General features: G+C 41.3%; 1 protein-coding gene across 1 annotated transcript in view; it reads right to left on the reverse strand.

The window, feature by feature from the left end:
- Positions 1-13,527: 13,527 nt before the first annotated feature.
- Positions 13,528-24,627, reverse strand: part of LOC139460619 (uncharacterized) — a 94,406-nt gene continuing 83,306 nt past the window's right edge. Inside the window, exon 14 of the mRNA XM_071242087.1 lies at positions 13,528-13,686. Coding sequence (XP_071098188.1) covers positions 13,590-13,686 — 97 coding nt within the window. The 3' untranslated portion in view covers positions 13,528-13,589. The remainder of the gene's footprint in view (positions 13,687-24,627) is intronic.

The raw sequence follows: 24,627 nt of genomic DNA on the forward strand, positions 1-24,627 counted from the left end.
CTCAGTTCCACTTTGCAATTGACAAACGTAACCTTACAATCTAAGACTCAATCAAAAATGATGTAACTGTTTTTGTAACACAACCAGTTCTGTTCATTCATTATTAAGAAGGCGTACAATTGATGCCTATTTTAGACATAATAGATATATTTGTGTCTGCAAACAGGAAACTGTCAACCGAAGTTAGGGGAACGAAAGCCGATGTGGAATGAATGTGAATCGAAGGAAGACTTAGGAGGAAAACGAATTTATTGAGATATGGGGTCACTGAAGAATAACATTTGAGAATATATTATTAGATGGAAAGAAGTGTTTTATTACTAGTTGATGCTGTGGAGTTGTAATCAATTTGAGCAGACTTTGTAAATTTCTATGCAAACGTATCGTAGCTGACATGTTTGAATTCAGTACAGAAAGGTTTATTGATGTTTATACAATTAAGTGGTACAAACATCGCTCCACACAGTGCAGATTAAAGAGATCCCATCCGGTTTCCACTTCACATGTGTTAAAGATTAAAACGATCTTTACGAGTCTTTATTTTATATAATATGTTAACAACTTAAGAAACCCGAACCGCCTTGACTGGCACAGATTGGAGGGATCCGAACCGGTTTTGACATCATATGTGTTAAAGATAAAAGGACTCCACACGGTCTTTAATACACACACTACTGCACATTAAAAGGGTTCGAAACGGTTCCTACTACACACGTTTCAGACTGAAGGGACCGAACGCGACTTGACCTCACCTGTAACGTATTGAGGGGACCCGAGAAGATCCGGGGTAGAATAGGTCTTCAGCAACCCATGCTTGCCGTAAAAGTCGACTAACGAGATCGTGTGGTCAGGCTCGCTGACTCGGTTGATGCATGTCATCGTATCCCAATTGCGTGGATCGATGTTCATGATATCAATCACTAGATTGTCTGGTCCATACTTGATTATTTGCAGACCGCCGTCAAATAGTAGGAATAATGCCAAGTGAGGCATTGGACAGCAAACCAAACCAAAACGTATTGAGGGAATTCCTCCGGGCAAGTAAGGGTCCGAACATTTGTTAAAGATTGAAAGGATCCGAACATTTGTTACAGATTGAAATGATGACTTCAAATATGTTGCAGAGTTCGAAAAAATCTTCATATATGTTTGACATTGAGAGACTCATAAACGGCCTTGAACAGCAAAAATGATACACATTGAGAGTTCAAAACCAGCCTTTACATCAAATATGGTACACACCAGGAGTTCAAAACAGGCCTTTACATCAAATATGGTACACACTAGGAGTTCAAAACAGGCCTTTACATCAAATATGGTACACACTAGGAGTTCAAAACAGGCCTTTACATCAAATATGGTACACACTAGGAGTTCAAAACAGGCCTTTACATCAAATATGGTACACACTAGGAGTTCAAAACAGGCCTTTACATCAAATATGGTACACACTAGGAGTTCAAAACAGGCCTTTATGTCACATATTGATACACATATTGATATCACAATACACGTTGACATAAATAACACTGGCCTGACATCACACACGATACACTGAAAGGATCCGAATCGGCCTTGACTTAAGATATCATAGTCTCCTCTTACACAAGCAATCAGGTCTCAATTTACAAAACAAAATGGTATTCAGGTAAAAGGAACCGGTTTTCACATACGTCACAGATTGATGGTGTCCAAATATGTTATAGACTGAAGGGGATCATCTCGGCCTTGACTTTATGTGTGTGACAGAGTGAAGGGGTTCGAAAAAGTCTTCACCGTTGTTACAAACTGAAAGTCTCTGATCCGCTTTGGGTTTTCCATATTTGTTACAGGATGCCGAACTCATTGAGAGGACAAAAACCGGCGTTTATATCACATATTATACACACTGACATGATCAAAACCGGCCTTTACATCACGTATGATACACATTGACATGATCAGAACCGGCCTTACATTACGTATGATGCGCATTGACATGATCAAAACCGGCCTTGCATTACGTATGATGCGCATTGACATGATCAAAACCGGCCTTAAATAATGTATGATACACATTGACACGATCAAAACCGGCCTTATTTTACGTATGATACACATTGACATGATCAAAACCGGCCTTGCATTACGTATGATGCGCACTGACATGATCAAAACCGGCCTTAAATTATGTATGATGCACATTGGCATGATCAAAACAATAGAGTTGAGAACGTCCTGTTCCCGGGTCCTCGCGTCCTCGTGTCCTCCTGTCGATACGTGACAACCACAACTCGTCGGGTTCCCAAGATTTACGCTCACTCAGACCCCTGCTCAAACAATACCTATGACCGTAGGTTTCACTTAAATTAGGAACATCCACGATCTGCGTCACTAAGCATTGTCCTTTTACAACAAGCAGACAAGGTGTGATATGCCGAAAATATATAATCTAGGCTGCTTTGAACAAAAACTATCCAATGTAAAGTCATCACACTAAAAGAGCATCTCTGATTCTGAAGGTCATGTGTGATGAGAGTGGGTGTTTGTACGCCGCTTTCAGAAATGTTCCTACAAAAACAAGGCGGGGTAGACCATCAATGGGCTTTACATATTGTACACATTGTGGGGAAACGAACCCAGACTTTCGCCGTGATGACGATGCCCACCCTGATATTGCTGGAATATTACTAAAAGCGGCAAAACAACATACACTCTCGCTTACTTATGGTTTAAGAACGTATCGCAACTGATGCGCATTATAAATACATGTAAAAATATCAATACTTGGGACACCATATATGGGTTCATGTATTGTATGCATGTCGGAAGCGAACTAGGGTTTCGGCCTGACGAAAGCCTGAACCACTAGACAACCCCACCTCTAAGTAAAGTAATAGGTTTCAGGCCAAAAATATAAAATTTGTGTTTTGATACTCGGAATTGACGTATTCAAATCAGATATGCATTGAACGTATTTATCAATATGTCATGTTTGAGATCCAATTACAGTGTGTATGAATACTAAAGAATAAAATTGTGGTTACCAAATTAGACTCGTAATTCCTAATACACACAGCTAGCAGCATGTCCTTAATGGTTTAGAGGGGAGACGAGGTCGCCAGGTGGTTAAAGCGTTCGCTCGTCACGCCGAAGACCCGTGCTCGATTCCACACTTGGGTACAATATGCGAAGCCCATTTCGCTGTGATATTGCTGGAATATTGCTAAAAGCTGCGTAAGACTATGCACTCACTCACCATGCTTTGCAGCTATTGCTTTTCTGTATTCGTTAATGCGGATTCTTATCTGATAATATTCAAAGCAGGGTATAATACGTATTGTTTGAGAGCGAAGTTCTACACGAACATCGCCCTCTTATTATATTTGCACACGCCCCCAACCGTTATACATATTTGATCAACACTTCACACGGCAATAATGAAATACTTCATCGACAAAACGGTTTTATGGAACTGTTAGGTAATGTAGTCATGTTCAGGACTATTGATATTGTTCTGCAAGCCCGCTGTCATATATAACACATTCTCCAAACGTAAGCATGGGATGCTAAACAATTAGTCGGCTTAACCGGTTCGAGATATTTGTCTCCCAAATATTGGACCTTGCGAAACATTGATCATGACAACTAATACATACAGTTCCGGAAAGCAAATAATACCCCGTGTGAAACTAAAATGTCAAACTGCTACAGGATCATACTTTTGTATTATTAGTGTCATACCTCCACGGTGTAAACCAAACAAGTATCTGTACGTTGCTGGGATACCACTAACTGTACTGGAATATCCATACGAGTTATAGTTGATAGAGTGCCAACATATAGGAATAAACCATTCATTAGTTTCCAAAAGGACACCATTTCAAACAAACGAGGGGGATAATTTATAGTTACCAGTGTGTACACAACGATGTAGGAGGCACGCACTGTAGCTGATGGTGATTAATTGGTTCTTGTCGTGCTGGTGGACATTCCGATACAACAGAACCGTTTGTTGCCACGCCAGTGGTTTGTAAGCGCCCCCCTCCTGGTGGAATCGTGGTTGGGTATTATGGTAAAATTAAAATGGATTGTGATATAGTCGAGGACCAAAGGTTTGGTTTTGTAATAGGTATATGTAAACATTAAGAGATGTGTCTCATTGGGACAGAGGGTGCGGTATTGGTTGATGATGATGGTTGGCAGATGGTGAGATGCTGAGAATCGGTGGTCGATGGTGATTAAGGTCCTTTGGGACGTAACTTGTGTGGGCGGTAGGATGGGGGTGGAGGGAGGGTGATGTAAAGTAGCTGCGTGGGCATATATAGTGGAGCACCAGTGTTGTGAGATTGGGGATTAGGTGATGGGATGACGTCGTGTTTCGGTGGTGTGGATTAGGTGTTGTAGAACGCCGTTGTGTGATTGGTGGTGGGGATTATGGGATTAGGATGCCGTTGTATGATTAGAAGTGGGAATTAGATGATGTAGGATGCCGTTGTGTGATTAATAGTGGGGATTTGGTGATGTAGGATGCCGTTGTGTGATTAATAGTGGGGATTTGGTGATGTAGGATGCCGTTTCGCGATTGGTAGTGGGGATTTGGTGATGTAGGATGCCGTTGTGTGATTAGTAGTGGGGATTTGGTGATGTAGGATGTCGTTGTGTGATTAATAGTGGGGATTTGGTGATGTAGGATGCCGTTGTGTGATTAATAGTGGGGATTTGGTGATGTAGGATGCCATTGTGTGATTGGTGGTGGGGAATAGGTGATGTAGGGTGAAGTTGTATGATTAGTAGTGGGAATTTGGTGATGTAGGATGCCGTTGTGTGATTAATAGTGGGGATTTGGTGATGTAGGATGCCATTGTGCGATTGGTAGTGGGGATTTGGTGATGTAGAATGTCGTTGTGTGATTAGTAGTGGGGATTTGGTGATGTAGGATGTCGTTTTATGATTAGTAGTGGGGATCTGGTGATGTAGGATGTCGTTGTGCGATTGGTGGTGGGGATTTGATGATGAAGGATGCCGTTGTGTGATTAGTAGTGGGGATTTGATGATGTAGGATGCCGTTGTGTGATTGGTAGTGGGGATTTGGTGATGTAGGATGCCATTGTGTGATTGGTAGTGGGGATTTGATGATGTAGGATGCCGTTGTGTGATTGGTAGTGGGGATTTGGTGATGTAGGATGCCGTTGTGTGATTGGTGGTGGGGATTTGGTGATAGGGAATGGCATTGTGCGATTGGTGTGTGGGATTTGGTGATGTAGGATGCCGTTGTGTGATTGATAGTGGGGATTTTGTGAAAGGGGGTGGCGTTGTATGATTGGTGGTGGGGATTATATGAAAGAGGATGAAGTTGGAGGGGGGGGGGGGGGGTAGCACAGCGAACCTTTACTATTCGAGTCTAGACCACACAGACTAGCAACGACCCATTTTTGGATGCAATTATAACATTCAACCACGTCACCGAACATGACCACCCGATCCAACTTACTTTACGACAAGCAATACAACTCCGTAATAGTATTGTTTGTGAGGATGGTTTATGCTGATTTAATAACTATCCATCAATGTAACATAATGGAAAACCAAAAATAGGCTCGACCCCTTCCCCTAAAACCCTTTCCCGAACGAACACAAATTAAGGCGAGACAAGCCAACACTTACGCCACTAGGCCACCAACTGCCCTGGGTAAAGTGCGTAGCCTTAGCAGCCTATACATCGTTCACTGGACTCCTCCCCCTCTGCTCCTCCTCCTCCTCTCCTCATCCCCTCTCCTCCCCCTCCTCCTCCCCCTTTCCTCCTCTCTCCTCCTCCTCCCCCTCTCCTCCTCCCCTCCTCCTCCCCTCTCCTCCTCTCCTCCCCCTCCTCCCCTTTCCTCCTCTTCTCTCCTCCTCCTCTCCCTCTCCTCATCCCCTCCTCCTCCTCTCCTCCTCATCCCCTCTCCTCCTCATCATCATCATCCCCTCTCCTCCTCCTCCCCTTCCTCCTCTCCTCCTCCTCCTCCCCCCCCCCCCCTCCTCTCCTCCTCCTCCCCCATCTCTGCTACTGGTCACACCACATACTGTGTTGTGCGGTCTACTTGTTTCCAGTCTGATAAAGCCTCTACCATACGCTTTGAGTCGAAAGAGGAACGTACGGGTACAGTCTACAACTTTCCTGCCTGGGTATAATCATACCTTAAAGTGGACCACTTCCAAAGCCACCACGTTCAGGTTAGTCTGGTCCATATTTACAGACTGTTGCCATGAATATGAAGACTCTGCATTAAACATTCACTCATTCCCTCATTAAGCATTTCTAACAAATGCTCACTTGGCATTCTGCTGTATCTCTAACCAGTGTCTCTTCTCTTTCAACTTAAAGGAAGCGATGTCCAAAGGTTGGAATAACTCAAATAACATGTGACCTAAATACGCCAAAATGAAATCACTATCTGAAAACGACTCCAGTGTTATTTCTGCCGTAGGTAGATAATCAAAGTGATACTGAACATAGCGCGATGATATAAGCCTCATTTTTGGATGAAGATAAGTAATTTTTTAAGGACGGTCGATGACTACCTTTAGTGATACTAACTGCACGAACAGTATGCAACGAAGGGATTGGTATTGTCATACGCCTGTTCAGTCCTCACTACGGCAAACAAGATCACGAAACCTGCTGAATAAATCCTAAACCAATAAAGTCCAATCCCAGCTCACAACCTTCAAGCCAGCTAAGGGCATGGCCTATTTAATTTAACGACGTGGTTGCTCTTGCTATGAAACCATTATTCTCAAATCTCTGAGTCATCAGTTCACTGGCCATGACGTCCATTGACAGCACCCCCGAGTCTGGTGCCCATGCGCAGTGTATGTGTTGACACTGTGAAATTGAGGACGTATCCTTTGTGTTATTAGACTCCTAAGATACTGATGCAAATGCAACGACTTCGTCTTCTGCTACTTACCTCACTGCTACAGCAATAGCTACCATTTATGGTTCTTCTTTATGCTACTACTGATGTCACTGTCACCTTACAACTCATGAAACTAATGTTCTACTGCTACTGCTACTGCTACTGCCACTGCTACTACTGCCAACACCAAGACTACTGCTACTACTAATGTCACAAATATTGCTACTGCTACTACTGCTACTTCTTCTACCAATGATCTTTCTTCTTCGTCTTCTTCTTCATCTGCTTCTTTATCTTCTTCTAAAACCATTTGCTGCAACTATTCCCACCAATGTTCCAACTATTGCTACTGCCAATGCTATAATAATATTACTACCATTCCTGCTACTGCTCATTTTCCTACTATTTCTACTAATAATAACAATAGAACTACCACTCTGCTACTAGCTGCTACTAGTTCCTCTACACTTGCCACAACTATTGGTACCCCTGCTACTATAACTTCTTCTCCTACTGGGGGCACGGGTGGCCCAGTCGTCTAAAGCGCCGCGATTCGCTGTACAGAGTTGCGTCCCTTGGGCACGCCAGAAACCTATGATTGTGGGTTTGCCCCGATTATGTTTCTAGGTTTGTCAGCACCATACCCGTGCTCGTGGGTTTCACCGAAGTGATAAACGTCTGAGACCTGCATCACTTTGGGCTTTCCTCCCATATGAAGCTGACACGCCACGATATAACTGTAATACTGTTAAAAGCGGCGTTAAACCCAACTCACTCACTCTTCTCCTACTGAATTTGTTACTAATGCTGATGATACTACTGTTGATGCTGCTGATGATACATCTGCTGCTGGCTACAACTACGACTGTTAACGTTTCTGCTGATACGGTTACTGCTGGTACTGCTGTTCCTATCACTATCAGAAGAAAGAACGACCCGCAAGTATGCATAAATGCATTTGCTGAACACAATACATTCTGAAAATACACATTCAAGTACCTCAAGTACATGATTCAAGTATAATTTATACAAGCACCCTCTGATATTTCGAAACCGAATGTGTCCCATGATCCAATAAAGCCTACCGGATAAGACCTTCAAGTATGGCGTTTGCAAGAATGCCAAAATGTCTCGTAATAAAACTGGTCTCGTTCTTGCACGCGAGACTTTGCCTAGGATTTGTCAAGCATCGAATCTACATCACGATGCAAAGCTGGATGTCTGCCGACGGTAATTGTGTCTCTGTAACAGAGACCTTACTGTGTCGAGACGAAATTGGATTTATATTTAGTTGACGTCCAGTTCAGTTTCTCTGGTGACAGGAATATATGACATCAGACATATTAATCCGCCGAGCTATTGTCTTGAGAAGGGTTTAATAACCAACTCAAAGGATGGTTCAAGTACACCTGGCACTGATGGATCGACTTTATGTCTCTGACGTTTGATTAGACGATAGCACTTCTTTGCGAAAAGGAGGTTTTGGTAGCCTAGTGGTTAAACCGTTGGCGTGTCACGAGACCCGGATTCAATTCTCCACATTGGTACCGTGTTTGAAGCCAATTTAGTGTCCAATGCCGGGATATTGCTGGAATATTGCTGAAAGAGCGTAAAATCATACTCACTCACTCTTTGTGGAAAACATGTTCCGAAACCATTTCTTTCATATAAATAATAACCGTCACCGCCAGAAAAAAAACCCAGTACAGACGATCCAATGAAACAGATTCTGTTTGTCTGAAAAGACAAAATAGCGATGAATTCTGTGAATGGATAACTGAAATCTGTGATGACGCCAGGTGTTCTCGATAAGGTTCAGCATCTCCTGCCAGACGGGTATGGTCCGCCACTGACACAATTTGCATAAACAAGTACCTGTTTGTTCCCTCTATGTGACGGCTGATTGTAACCAAACCAGGCAATCAAGTGATTGGCCAAAAACAAAAACAAAACATGAAACGCTCGCGCATCGGAAGCAATTTAAAATACCCTATCGGATTTAATATTTCTTACGTAAGATCCATAACATGACCGCAACGTTTCCATCTACCCATCATTATTTGTTCCATTCAAAACATAAGCAGACCCGTGTAGATCCGGGGTAGAATAGGTCTTCTGCAACCCATGCTTGCCGTAAAAGGCGACCATGCTAGGCGACTAACGGGATCGTGTGGTCAGGCTCGCTGACTTGTTTGATGAGTGTCATCGTATCCCAATTGCATGGATCGATGCTCATGATGTCAATCACTGGCTTGTCTGGTCCAGACTCGATTATTTACAGACCGCCGTCATATTGCTGATTGCGACGTTAAACAACAAACAAACAACACATAATAAGAGATAAAAAGTCGTATTTACAGCCTGGAAATGAACAGCATCACGTTGGTTCAAAGACTCCTCATATACTGAAACGCAAAAGAAACGTCACTTCATGAAAACAATGTTTTTTTAGGCAAAATCCCGTTTTTGACATGCAAATAGTGATGGGTATAATGGGTCCCCAAAACGCAACTTAACAAACGTCCATGGTACATGAACAAGATCCCGAACGCTTTCCATGAAAATCAAAATTCACTTGCGTTTCCTTGTGCCATTTTTGATAAACGGCACCCCAATACGTGGATCCAACATTCTTGTATCGACACTAGCGCCTTGCCAAGGACTTATGATGCATCAGAGAAACCAGGTTTCAGGACGACTGCGTGCTGGTCAGACTGGACGAAAGGTTGCCAATGCTTTAATGTCCACGTGAGAACCGTCTACAGATTACAGCAACGATACTAGGTCACCAACAACATGCAGTCTTATTAAATCCTGGATCAGGTGAGGTGAAAAGGGGTTTAACGTCGCGTTCAACATTATTGAATAGTGAATGTGTGACTATGGTTTTACGCCGCTTTTAGCAATATTCTAGCAATATCCCAAGTAAATCGAACCCGGGTCTTCGGCGGCACGAGCGAACGCTTTAACAACTAGGCTACCCGACCGCTCCTGCTCTTATAAAGCGTCGTGCATGCGCGCGTGTGTGTGTGAAAAACCGACTCCGAGCCGACCAGTCCTGGTTTTGTCCCCTTAACACCAAGCACCAGGCAGGGTAGCAACAATTTTTATGTTTTAACGTCTTTAAGTATACCACCATCTTCCCGAGGCAAGGGAGTTTACTGACTATAAAAGTCCAGTTTCCCCCCTTGCCGAACCAGGCTGGTAATAAGGAGCTAGATTTTGGCTGGACTAACGAGTCTATGCATAATCCAATCAAAATCGCGAACCGAAATCGAAATCCGGTTCGTAAACTGTCATGCAGAGTTCGGTCGATTGCAGGATTTGCAAAACATGTGCACCGCCAACTCGTTGTCAACAGATATTTTCCAAATCTTTTCAAGTTTTTAATCAAGATGCTCATGTGATTTGGTGCACTTCGCGATGTAAGACCCGTTTTATCACAATATAGATCTTGATTGTCGGTCAGATCGTCTTGTCTGGGCGCCGCCATTTTGTTTGAAACAAATGCAAGTGAAACGAGAGGTGGAATATTATTGGTCCATATGAGAGGCATAGAAGGGACATAACTCGTAACAGTCACTGGTGGCGCTACAATCGAGCCCAGGAACTCCAGCCTGGTTCGGAAAGGGTGGCAACTGGACTTTTAACGTCAGTTAACTCTCTTGCCTCGGGAAGATGGTTTACCATTGCCAGGGGATCAAACCACCGACCTTCAGGTCTCCGGGCAGATGCTCTATCCACAACCCCATAGAGGTGGTTGAAGTGGGAGGAACGTCCGAAGTCATGCAGTTCACAGAAACCCATAAACATAATCAGGGCGAATCAGTTGGGGTGATGATGTGCGTCTCAAAACTTAGTGAATTACGATTTTTCTCTAATATAAAACGATGACCAGTTTTGATTAAGGCATAATTACTTAAACGTAGTAACGGTGGTCGGGGGAAAAGAGAGAACGATTATTTCATTCTCACAACCGCACGTGTGCGTTTAACAATCCCCAATGTCTGAAACGATATGACGTCACATTCATTTATTGAGGTGTATCATACAATTAGGAAACTACGTCACAATCACATCAGTAAAATGACTTTGGAAGGTAAACGTCTAAGGCCTGCAGGAGTTCCTCCCACATCAACATTCACTTTTATTATGATTCTCGGTTTGTCGGGATCGTTGGTTTCACAATAATATGAATATGTATATAAATATGAATACACAAATAATAATAACTTGAATACATAGTATACAGTATTTGAAGGGTGTGTGTGTCATCATACTGCGCTTCAAATGACATTATTTACATTGAGCAGGAAGGAGACAGAAAGGGATATTAGGGTTATAAGGATCAATAGTTAGTTCAGGAAATGATTCTTGAAGAGACTAAAACTTACCGCCGTAACCTCTCAATGTGTTGAAAGACTACAGAAAAGTTTATGCGTCTGTACCTCACGAATGGATTTTGAAGTCATTTGAATATATTGACCTCCCCGTGCGACTACTTGTTTTACTGAATTCTTAAATGAATTGCTGGTCAACTCAACTTGTGATGTATTCGCATTTGCAGGTTCTGACTTCGGAACTCATTTCTATCAGAAGAGGCATATTCCTTTCGTTCATTGCCTTTCTGTTTGTCACTAAATCCTTTACGGTTTTTGTTTAGCAAAGGGGGAGGTTATCATCCGGGACCCCCGCAGCACAGATCCCCTCCACCTCTTACTCACCTCCTTTACCTAGATGACCTTGAACTTATTGCAAATGGACCATCTCGTGGAAGGTCAGGTCTGTGCGTAATTAAGGATTAGGGACAAACTCCAGAATGCCCATATCAAGGAAAAACGTCGGGCAGACTACAAATGTAGACGTACGAAAATCTGGAATTCATGATCAGTGCTATAAAGTTAAATCCACAAATACTTATGCTGTACCCGTCCTTTCGTATTCTTTTGGTGTTGTTGATTGGACGAAACAAGAAATTCATGGTATTGACAAACTGACACGAAGAATCATGTCAGACAATATCTTACAAACCTTGCTCTTCCCTTCATTGCTAATATTTACCAATTATATAATAGAAGGACGTGGTTTAATTAACGTGGATGTTCTTCATGATAGAATTGTTTTGTGCACTTTTGCACACATTTATTTGTCTTATGATCCTCTGGTGAAGCATGTCAAGACTCATGATGAAAACAAGGCATTCCACAGTTCTCTCAAACGAGCCATGGATGTGGGATATAACCTAAATGTCAATGTTGACTTTGTTGATGGTTCTGCACTGTTAGACGGTACATATTTGAGTGTCAGCTAAGCGAAGTGCCATATCTAAACGGCCCAGACTCAGTTTTTCAAGGAGAGGCTTAATGAGACTGTCCAGCACATTGTCAGTGGATGTCCAGCTTTTGAACAAACCCAGTATCTTAAGGGACATGATGTCTTATCTCGATCCTTTTATTACCGTCTTCGCCACATTTCTGGTTTTGACACAGAGGTCCATCGCATGGTACGACCCAGAATGAAAAATTCTTTGGAATAGGCCTGTGTTCAGCCTCAGACCTAGCCAGGCCAACAAACCTGATCTTGTTCTTTTTGATAAATCCAATGAAACATGGCAAATATGCCGACCTCGCTTTCGAAATGTCACGCTTGCATCTAAAGTACCAAGTTGTCTGACTACCCATTGTTCTTGGTCCCTTAGGTTTTGTACCCCGCAAAGCTGTTGACTGACATTGAGAGTGTACCCGGGTTTGCTATAAGGAATACAGCCCTTCTGGCAATCTGGGTAAAGCAGACGGTTGCACCATTGGGGAGTCTGTGCCAGGATCACCCAAACCCTCTTTGCTGCGTTTATCTATTTTAATCTGTATTATTACGATGTCGATGTGTGATGATGGATGGATGGATTGATGGGTGGATGGATGGATGGATGGATTGATTGATGGATGGATGGATGGATGATGGATAATTGGTGGTGCTGGTGATGATGATGATGATGATGATGATGATGATGCACTAGAAGTTCAACAGTCTCATCCTACCAGGTACCCATTCACTGCTGGGTGAACAGATGGAGATTGTGTGAGTGAGTGAGTTGGGTTTAAACGCCCCTTTGAACAGTATCCAAGTTGTATCAGCATGTTAGCTTAAAGAGATGCAGGTCTCAGACGTTTACCACTTTGGAGAAACCCACATGTACGGCTCTTGTGCTGACAAACCTAGAAACATAATCGGGGCGAACAGATAGGGAACGTCTAGGACATGCATCACTTCGGGATCTCCTACCACAGCTGAAATACTTTTCCAAAGAGGCATACAGCACAACTCACTCAATGTACAGACGTACAAATGTATCTCACCGTGATCTCATTGTTTTATCGACGTTCAACTTAAGTGGTTTCAATGTGATCTCAACAAAGAGGAGTTTAAGAGTGATGAGTGAGTGAGCGACGTTTTCACAATATTCCAGCGTAGGTGGATACCAGATATAGGCTTCACATTTTGTACCCATAAGGGGAATCGAACCCGGGCATTCGGCGTGAAGAGCGAACACTTTAACTACAAGGCTACCTCACCGCCTTACAAATGATGATAACTTCAGTTAATATGAGTATTTTATTGCAGAATTTACACTCAACGAAAAGGCATGTCATAATGGAAACATTACAATGTGTATATTTTGGACGCAGTTCTACATCACGGAGCGAAGAATCAGCAACAGTCAGACGAGCTATCACACAACGTCGAAGCCTCGCTGTCACTTGACCACGCATGCGCAAGACTTTCTTCATCTTCTGAGACTTCGTACCTGAAATATGAACGAAATAAATATTTAACGAACCCATTAATGTATTATTCAAGTCACTTCGACCAAATAGTAGATCTTATCGTGCAATGCTATCATTTGGGCTTAATTATTTCTGGAACTTTACGTTCGGATTAATGATGACAGCAACCTCTTGTCACCGGCTCCCGTGTAATACTGGTGACCTTAACACTGAGGAATGCATGTAGTCTCTTGTATTCCAGGGGAGACGGGTACAACTCCAACATGAGACACACGTTACTTTTATTGCAAGCACCAGCCTGGTAATTCGGTTCAGTGGATATATGACATGATATATTATATTACCTATAAGGTAGACTGGTTGTGTGGAATCAGTGACTAGAACAAGCATCCACAGAACGGGAGACACACACATACATACGCTACCGCAGTTTTACATGGATTCCCCACTCAGACACAGTGTACTGACTCCGAGCCGACCAGTCCTTGTTTCATCCCCTTTATAAGAGGGTAACAAAAACAACACGACAAAAGTACGACTAAAAACAAGCAACCACTCACAAAGACACACACACACGCACGCACGCACGCACGCACGCACGCACGCACACACACACACACACATGCACTCGCTATACAATTGCAATAACCTTGAACGCGACCTCAAATCTCCAATTCACCAATGCGCCTCCGAGTTTGAAATCAATCATTTTTATTTGAACAGATTTGACACTCTCATATCTATGACTTCATTTCCAGAATATTTTAAACTTTTCACTAACGTTGTAATACGCAGTAACCGATAATTCGGATGAAATCAGTCTAAAATTGCATTTTGAAAAGAATTCAAGTATCCTATAAATGTCGACGTGACTGCATATTTATAGTTGAATGTTTTGCCGCATCGGTATTTCCAGCCCACAAGAACGCTTCATAGCACGTCGACATATCCACGCTCCTACGCAGGTATTAACAATGACGTGCAGTGCACTCCTCCACAGGGCTTTGAAGTATCTAAATAATCCGGTCTGTAATAATATCCCAGAGCTTGACGGCAGAGGACATTAGAAGTATTCAATACCATCTATACTGGTCTGTAGCCATCACCAAAGTGCAAAGTATTCCTGTATATGATCATATTCTTTATAGTTATAGCTTTCGGCCAATGCATTATCTATAAGCACAGATTTTGATTTTACACAAACATGAAATGTTAATACTATAATATTATTAAAAAATCGTAATTGATTTCGTACACTATTCTTTCAGTTTGTAATAAAATATATTGATATTTGGAATCGAAGATGAAAAACTGCGTTGTTAGATAAATTTTGAATCCTTGTAATCGATAGCAACAAAAGTAAAGTGGTAATGGCAGCAAATAAACACAGCAGTTGTAAACAAATAGTGTCCCTGGTTTTCTAAAGGAAGTAAGGTGCACGTTTGATGTGCCCGATGTCATGCATAAACTGTGTTGTGAAAAGCATTGAAATAGTACGGCTCCTCCTTTCACGGGAAAACACGCACGCACGCACGCACGCACGCACGCACGCACATTTCCCACTAACATGGGGATCGGTCTGGGTTCAAACATAACCGACTTGATTGCCTGTTACTGTACAAGGTTGACATTGCTCATGCTATCAATCACCGGTTCGGCTGTTCTAGACTCACTAGAGTGGTACTTATAGGATAAAAAGTGAAACGAATTCTTTATGTTTGTTCTCGGAATTTTGCTCTCAGTATGTAATGTCGTCAGAAAAAAAAATCCAATGAATTACTTATTCACCTCAGACTTTATTTCTACGTGCTCCTCATAAAACATCGATGGTATATATCCGTCAAAAAATCAATTACCTGAAAATCTGTATACCATATGTTTTAAATTAGGCTTAAATGCATTAAATGAAACGTTATCCCCTTTATCAGGCAATTTCACGATGACCTTTTTCATCTTGAGCTCAATATAGAGATATTATTGAATACATAACATCATTCATTTCAAGTGGACGACCATATCCTTTCCATTCTGAGTTTTATAAATCGACTGCGTATGCCATTAACGAAGGATAGATCCTACGATACAGTGTATAATGTCCTCTTCTGCTGGAAGGATTATAATTAACGAAATTTATCGTTTCACTTCCGAAAGAAATGATGACATTACTGTAACAAATGATCGCGTTCATACTTTCAAGAAGCCATCGATAGACAGCGTGATGTCTCAATGTCAACAAGGTTATGTACAGTTGGAAATGAACTGAGCCATTTCTTGCGTTGTAAAGAAGGAGAAAGGGCAATTGAAAGGGGAAATTACAGAAGCAAAATGCCATGGAACAGTTAGAGTAGTCAAATACCTATTGCAATGGGACAGTTACCGTAGTCAAATAGTTATTGCCATGGGACAGTTACTGTAGTCAAATAGCTATTGCAATTGGACAGTTACCGTAGTCAAATAGTTATTGCAATGGGACAGTTACCGTAGTCAAATAGCTATTGCAATGGGACAGTTACCGTAGTCAAATAGCTATTGCCATGGGACAGTTACTGTAGTCAAAGAGCTATTGCCATGGGACAGTTACCGTAGTCAAAAAGCTATTGCCATGGGACAGTTACCGTAGTCACATAGCTATTGCCATGGGACAGTTACCGTAGTCACATAGCTATTGCCATGGGACAGTTACTGTAGTCACATAGCTATTGCCAGGGAACAGTTACCGTAGTCAAATAGCTATTGGCATGGGACAGTTACCGTAGTCAAATAGCTATTGACACGGGACAGTTACCGTAGTCAAATAGCTATTGCAATGGGACAGTTACCGTAGTCACATAGTTATTGCCAGGGAACAGTTACCGTAGTCAAATAGCTATTGCCATGGGACAGTTACCGTAGTCAAATAGCTATTGCCGTGGGGCAGTTACCATAGTCACATAGCTATTGCCATTGGGCAGTTAGAGTAGTCAAATAGCTATTGCCATCGGACAGTTACTGTAGTCAAATAACTATTGGCATGGGACAGTTACAAAGTCAAATAGTTATTGCCAAAGGACAGTTACAGAAGTCAAATAGCTATTGTCATGGGACAGTTACCGTAGTCAAATAGTCATTGCCATAGGACAGTTACTGTAGTCAAATAACTATTGGCATTAAACAGTTAGAGTAGTCAAATACTTATTGGCATGGAACAGTTAGACTAGTCAACTAGCTATTGGCATGGAATAGTGACAGCAGTCAAGACACATTGTAGCTATTGCCATGGGACAGTTACAATAGTCAAATAGCTATTGCCATGGGACAGTTACCGTAGTCAAATAGTTATTGCCATGGGACAGTTACAGAAGTCAAATACCTATTGGCATGGGGCGGTTACCGTAGTCAAATAGCTATTGGCATGGGACGGTTACAGTAGTCACGTAGCTATTGCCATGGGACAGTTACAATAGTCAAATAGCTATTGCCATGGGACAGTTACCGTAGTCAAATAGTTATTGCCATGGGACAGTTACAGTAGTCAAATAGCTATTGGCATGGAACAGTTACAGTAGTCAAATAGCTATTGACATCGGACAGTTTCAGTAGTCAAATAGTTATTGCCATGGGACAGTTACAGAAGTCAAATAGCTATTGGCATGGAGCAGTTACAGTAGTCAAATAGCTATTGGCATGGAACAGTTAGAGTAGTCAAACAGTTATTGCCAAAGGACAGTTACAGTAGTCAAATAGCTATTGACATCGGACAGTTTCAGTAGTCAAATAGCCATTGCCATGGGTCAGTTAGAATAGTCAAATAGCTATCGGCATTGAACAGTTAGAGTAGTCAAGTAACTACTGCATGCAACAGTTAGAGTAGTCAAATAACTATTGCATGCAACAGTTAGAATAGTCAAATAACTATTGCATTGAACAGTTAGAGTAGTCAAATAGTTATTGCCATAGGACAGTTGCTGTAGTCAAATAACTATTGGCATTGAACAGTTAGAGTAGTCAAATAGTTATTGCCATAGGACAGTTGCTGTAGTCAAATAACTATTGGCATTGAACAGTTAGAGTAGTCAAGTAACTATTGCATGCAACAGTTACAGTAGTCAAATAGTTATTGCCAAAGGACAGTTACTGTAGTCAAATAGCTATTGTCATGGAACAGTTAGAGTAGTCAAATACTTATTGGCATGGAACAGTTACAGTAGTCCAATAGCTATTGGCATGGAGCAGTTAGAGTAGTCAAATACTTATTGGCATGGAACAGTTAGAGCAGTCAACTAGCTATTGGCATGGAATAGTGACAGCAGTCACGATACATTGTAGCTATTGCCATGGGACAGTTACAGTAGTCAAATAGCTATTGGCATGGAGCAGTTACAGTAGTCAAATAGCTATTGCATGCAACAGTTAGAGTAGTCAAATAACTATTGCCATGGGACAGTTACCGTAGTCACATAGCTATTGCCATGGGATGGTTACCGTAGTCAAATAGTTATTGCCAGGGAACAGTTACCGTAGTCAAATAGCTATTGCCACGGGACAGTTACCGTAGTCAAATAGCTATTGCCATGGGACAGTTACCGTAGTCACATAGCTATTGCCATTGGGCAGTTAGAGTAGTCAAATAGTGATTGCCAGGGAACAGTTACCGTAGTCAAATAGCTATTGCCACGGGACAGTTACCGTAGTCAAAGAGCTATTGCCATGGGACAGTTACCGTAGTCAAATAGCTATTGCCAGGGAACAGTTACCGTAGTCAAATAGTTATTGCCAGGGAACAGTTACCGTAGTCAAATAGCTATTGCCAGGGAACAGTTACCGTAGTCAAATAGCTATTGCCATGGGACAGTTACCGTAGTCACATAGCTATTGCCATTGGGCAGTTAGAGTAGTCAAATAGTGATTGCCAGGGAACAGTTACCGTAGTCAAATAGCTATTGCCACGGGACAGTTACCGTAGTCAAAGAGCTATTGCCGTGGGACAGTTACCGTAGTCACATAGCTATTGCCATTGGGCAGTTAGAGTAGTCAAATAGTTATTGCCATGGAAGTTACAAAACGTCATTAGATCATGTAGATTTTGGAGTCCGTATTTCAAGATGAGATTGTCTCCTTTTAAAGAAAAACAAACGTGCTTCCTCAGTTTATTAATGCCGGATATAAACTGTTATGAGACTGCCTTTTTACGAGACAATATATCAGTAACGGTTTTTTAACTTTCTACAGATATATATCAGAGGCAAATAGCTCAGTAGAAATCCATGTGGCTTGTTAAAATGAAGAACACTCCATTGATCTGCGTGATTTAAACATCAAATTAATAACTGATATAAGAAATTAATACCTTTTGTATTACCGTTTTATCTGACAATAGAATAATTGTAAAAGAAACAATGTCTCAAACAAAAAGCTCTGCTGTCCATGTCGGTAAGACTGTTTTAAACAAATTACATTCTGTGTCGCGCACATTCCGATCTTACTTCAGATGAACAATAAAACAATGATTTGGGCTGACAAGCTACAGAGAAATATACGATGCATGCCCCACCGTCCCACATACTTCAACACCAGTCAACACATCAAGTTGCAAGTTTTCTAACTATCAACAACCAGCCAATCTACCAAGAAAGCCAATCCATGTTTAGACTGAATATCGATGTCGTGATTAGTACTCAGAGCATCTTCAGCATCGTGCTGTATTAGTATTGACAGCGATTGCCGTCCTTATCTCCCCACGCAGGCTATTTCTAGCATATTGAACTGTGTAGGCTTGGGCAGGCTTTCGCAATACCTGGCCTTGGATTATTCTGATACACCTTAACAAGCTGGATGGAAGATAAAATGTTTTAAAAATTTACATCTTTCTGGAGAGGGGACATTTGAGTAAACATATGACCTTATCCACCAACCCATACAAAGCTTATGTGTAAAAATGTAAAACCTATGAACTTCTACATCAGAGGAAGCTGATGACTTTAATTTTGACATTTAAAAATTGATCACAACAAGTTGTTTACCACAGTGATTGTATGTCAGGGTGTATTTAAGAATTGTTGGGGTGCAGTAGAGGGGAATAGTAACACTAAGTTTAGATGGAAAACTAATGGACTATTATTTCTAATACGATCATAAGACCACAATAAAATGTTGACGTAGCTTAGAAAACAAGACGAGGTATTTGTAGTTTCCCTTATTTCCAAATATCGGTGAATAGCTAATTATAATAGGCGTACGTTTTTCGGCTTCTCCAATGCGATGCGAAAGCTATACATCTTTATCTGTTGTGACATTTTGTTTAGATGGATCTTAAAAGGCAAAGTCACAACAATTAATTATCTTAATAAGTTCGATAAAACCTACGTTATTACGAAATATGCCCCTGGTTGTTTTTGAGTGAACATTTGAGTTGCCTTTGCATGTGTTTGTGACGGGTGACACCGGTTAGGCAGAAACACTCACCTTTACGCGATCACATGGTATCATCATTATTTGACTGTGAATCATATACACACGCCTACGACACAGTCGGAATCCTATAATGGAGTTTGCTTTTAGCAGAGATATCTGATGATTATGGAAATGAATTTGTCTCTTTTATTTTCGAAAGATTCCAGACACTGGAATAAAACACCAAATGTTTAAACTTACTTTCTCATAAATGTACTCATAAATTTACATACATGTGTGTAAATGCGTACATTATTTTACGTAAAAATGTATACACTTAGACAAATATTTACATAAAGGTTTGTAAAGGTGCACATCAATTTACGTAAAAGTGTAGACAAATATTTACGTAAACGTATGTAAATTTGCACATTAACTTACGTAAAAGTGTATACATTCAGACAAATATTTACGAAAAGTTGTTTAAATGCGCACACTAATTTACGTTAAAGTGTATACATTTATACCTATATTTACATAAGGGTGTGTAAATGTGCACATTTATTCGCAAAAAAGTGTAAACATTTGGACAAAATATTTACGTAAAGGTATGTAAACGTGTACATTAACTTACGTAAACGTGTATACAAACAGACAAACATTGGCTTGAAGTTATATAAATTTACATACACATTTCCGTACAGGCATGTCAATTTAGACGTACATTTAGGAAAATGTCTATACCTGTTGTCCTTCCTTTATATTGTTGTGCCCATGGCCATAGGATTCTGGCACCCTACGGGATGCCACGCTGCACAGTAAATTGCAGTGCCTTAGTCGACTGGGAACCTGTGCCCCCTCCACAGATTACATTCTATACTACGTAGCATGGCAACAATGTCGTATCGCATGATCAGTATATTCATTAAACGGATCTAGTTTGGACCTCCTGAGGTTTAAAAAATAGACCACAGACGCTGGAGTTCACCTCTCTTATTTAAATCTACCTACACATTAGTGAGTGAGTGAGTTAGGGTGGTTTTACGCCGCTTTTAGCAATATTCCAGTAATATCTCGTCGGGGGACACCAGAAATGGGCTTTACACATTGTACCCATGTGGGGAATCGAACCCGGGTCTTCGGCGTAACAAGCGAACGCTTTAACCACAAGGCTATCCCACCGCCCTCCCTACACATTGGATATCAGTCAGATACAGTTTGTATTATATATAAACTTCCGGGCTTAGGCAAGTTTTGTTTGTTTGTTTAACGACGCGGCGGTCTGTTCGCGGTTAATCGAGTCTGGACCAGACAATCCAGTGACAGATATCATGAGCATCGATCCACACAATCGGGACCCAGTTAGCGAGCTTGAACACCTGATCCCATTAGTCGCCTTTTACGACAAGCATTGTTGTCCTTTACGCAAAGCATGGGTTGCTGAACACATATTCTAACCTTGATCTTCACGGTAAATAAGTAAGTAAGTATACATCCACGTTTGGTGGTGGCTAAAAATGAAAAAACCCAGAAACGGTCATTCGATGGTGGCTTACTGCAAATCGTGGAATTTACCTTGCAAAACTCAATATGAATAATTTTAAGATTTACAGTATTTGATAGGTGTGTGTGTGTTTCATAGTTCCGTTGGCAGTTCTGCGACTGTTTTCAGCCAAGTAACGTCTGACAGCGTTTGTTATGTTTTAGTTAAATCCAATTTTGACATTTTATACATTTTGTGCCCGGCAGTTTGTCTCAGCTGAGCGTTAAATATGCAACATTAATGCCAGTAATGTGATCAGATTAGTAAAGAGATATGATCAACACCAGCTATAACAGAAATGAATCAGGTATTTGTTTTGATCAGACGTTCTGATATTTAATACACGTGGGCAGACATGTCTATTATTTAGAAGATTAAAGATTCCCTTTCCGCTTCAGCATCGGGTTCACCAATTACACAAACACCCACGACATAAGGTGGTAGAAACTGCTCTTGAGTTATTTTCTTCAAGAGTTACGAATAGTGTATGGACCGTGGGTTGGTTATTATGATCAGAAAATCTATCTAATCGATTTGTAATCTAATTTATATAAATAATTTTTTTTCCTAGATTGGAATACATTCTGATAAACACCCACTCCTTTACAAGCGAAATTCTATATTTCTCGTATTTCCCTGAAATTAATTTATAAGCCAAGAGATGAAAATTCGATATACGCCAAAACTTATCATTATTCCGACCATATACGCATTGTCTTTCTCCATGTGGTATCTGGTATTGATACTGACGACATAAAGAAACAAATCAATTGACCAGACATGACCAACATAAGGTGCAGTACTGTCACCAATATGAATTCCCAGTGGAGACCCGTTATAAGATAAATCCCCTGTTCCCTAGTGCTTGTCGGAAAAGGCAAATAGAACTGGCGGTGTGGCAGGACGAAATCAGCCCCCTCATATGTCACTCTAGAGTGACCTGATCCTGGAACTGACACAGTCTGGAATGACATTAGAGTAACCTGATCCTGGAATTGACACAGTCTGGAGTGACATTAGAGTAACCTGATCCTTGAACTGACAAACTCTGGAGTGACATTAGAGTGACCTAATCCTGGAACTGACACACTCTGGAGTGACCTGATCCTGGAACTGACACACTCTGGAGTGACCTGATCCTGGAACTGACACACTCTGGAGTGACCTGATCCTGGAACTGACACACTCTGGAGTGACATTAGAGTGACCTGATCCTGGAACTGACACACTCTGGGGTGACATTAGAGTGACCTGATCCTGGAACTGACACACTCTGGGGTGACATTAGAGTGACCTGATCCTGGAACTGACACACTCTGGGGTGACATTAGAGTGACCTGATCCTGGAAGTGACACACTCTGGAGTGACATTAACCGAGTATCAAAACACTCCAGAGTGAAATTTACGGGAAGTGACTTTCACTGCAAACACGAAAACGTCGTTTTTTTCCGTATATGGCCATTGGACGGAAAAACGACTAAAAATTCATTAAAATTGATTAATTGGTCAGCGTCTAGAAAGTGTCCAGAAAAGGGTCGAGTTTTTCAAGCGTAAAATGGACGGAAAAACGATGCTTTTTGCTCCGCCTTGTACAACTGTTAACGGCCAATCAGATGGCGCTGGTCCCCCGGCGCACGTGATGTCCAAGGCTTCCTTTCGGAAGCTTTAGGTTTCGTATTTCTGGCATGCCTTGCTCTAGTATCTGTCGCGCGCAGTGCAGCGAGATTTGCTGATAAGCTAGTTTTAGGATATGTTACATGTTAATGGAATTCAGACACACGCCAAGAAGTCAAACCAAACAATGTTACTAAGTTTATTGTGGTAACGGCTATGTACAGTTACCCCTATCGGATAATGGGTTGTGTTTCATTTGGTTATAACAATAACTAATTTTTTAATGTGAAGTTTACAAGATATACGACTTGGACGCGAGGTCGGTCACATGACGTTCTTCACGTGACTGTATTCTTGAAAAGGCGTAAACACTGACTGCTTCCACATTCCTGGGGAAAACCCTTGGAATTCCGTGGTACGAATTCATACAGAAGCGTGGTTGCAAGCCCATTTAAGGATACCCTCGCTACAACCCATCCCAGAGAGAAAAAACACGAAAAAAATCCAAACTGTCGCAGTGACAATTTACAGAAATCTATGAATTTACCTTCGTATCTATTTGACACATCTTCACAATCACCTTTCAATGATCGGCCAATTGATCAGTGATGCCAAAGGCTTGAAATAGCCACAGGTTAATTAACAACTTCGAAAATATCTCCCGTCACGTTTATCGTGTCGGCCATTTTGACGTATTGTACTTGATGTAAATGTATTACGACGCTCTGTCATTGTATATTGACTTTCTGAGGTAATTCTGTAAAAGATCTTCTCATCTAATGAGGATATTGTTTGGAATATATTCCTTGTAAACATACTAAAACATATGTTCCTCGCTTTGGGGGGAACTATTTTATTCCGGGGTGGCCCATTAAATCTAGTAGTAAGTCAAGGCACCATGCGTGATCTGTTATTTTATGTGTTTAAATTACGATTTGGGGGGTTAATAAAATACACTGAGGCAAGTATATTCTATTCAAATCAATTGTATAATTGAATATGCTTTCTTTTACATATTACATAACATCACTGAAACAAAATATGAACAGTTGCAGTAACACACTACGGTAATCGCATTAAACATCATTTTCAACTGTACAGTATTTCAGTATTTCAGTTATATCATGGTGTATGAGACTGATGTGGGATAAAAATCCGAAGTGGTTCAGGTCATCCAATGGGTGTTCGGGAAAAGGTGAGCGTATCCTGCCACACAAGTGGCACCCGTCACAAACACATGCAAGGACAAGTCAATTGTTCACCTGAACAAAGCACGGAAACACACAATGATGCCCGTCCTCAGTTTTACCGAGCATGTAAATTATTTTGTCCGTCAAAAACATGGACGAGTATAAACAATATGTTCATTCACGTAATACATGTCATACATTTGACAAAATGTATTGACTCGGAGCATTATTGTTAATCACAGCG

The sequence above is a fragment of the Haliotis cracherodii genome, unplaced genomic scaffold (genome assembly GCF_022045235.1).
Source record: "Haliotis cracherodii isolate W230 unplaced genomic scaffold, xgHalCrac1.p SCAF_14, whole genome shotgun sequence".
NCBI lineage: Eukaryota > Metazoa > Mollusca > Gastropoda > Lepetellida > Haliotidae > Haliotis > Haliotis cracherodii.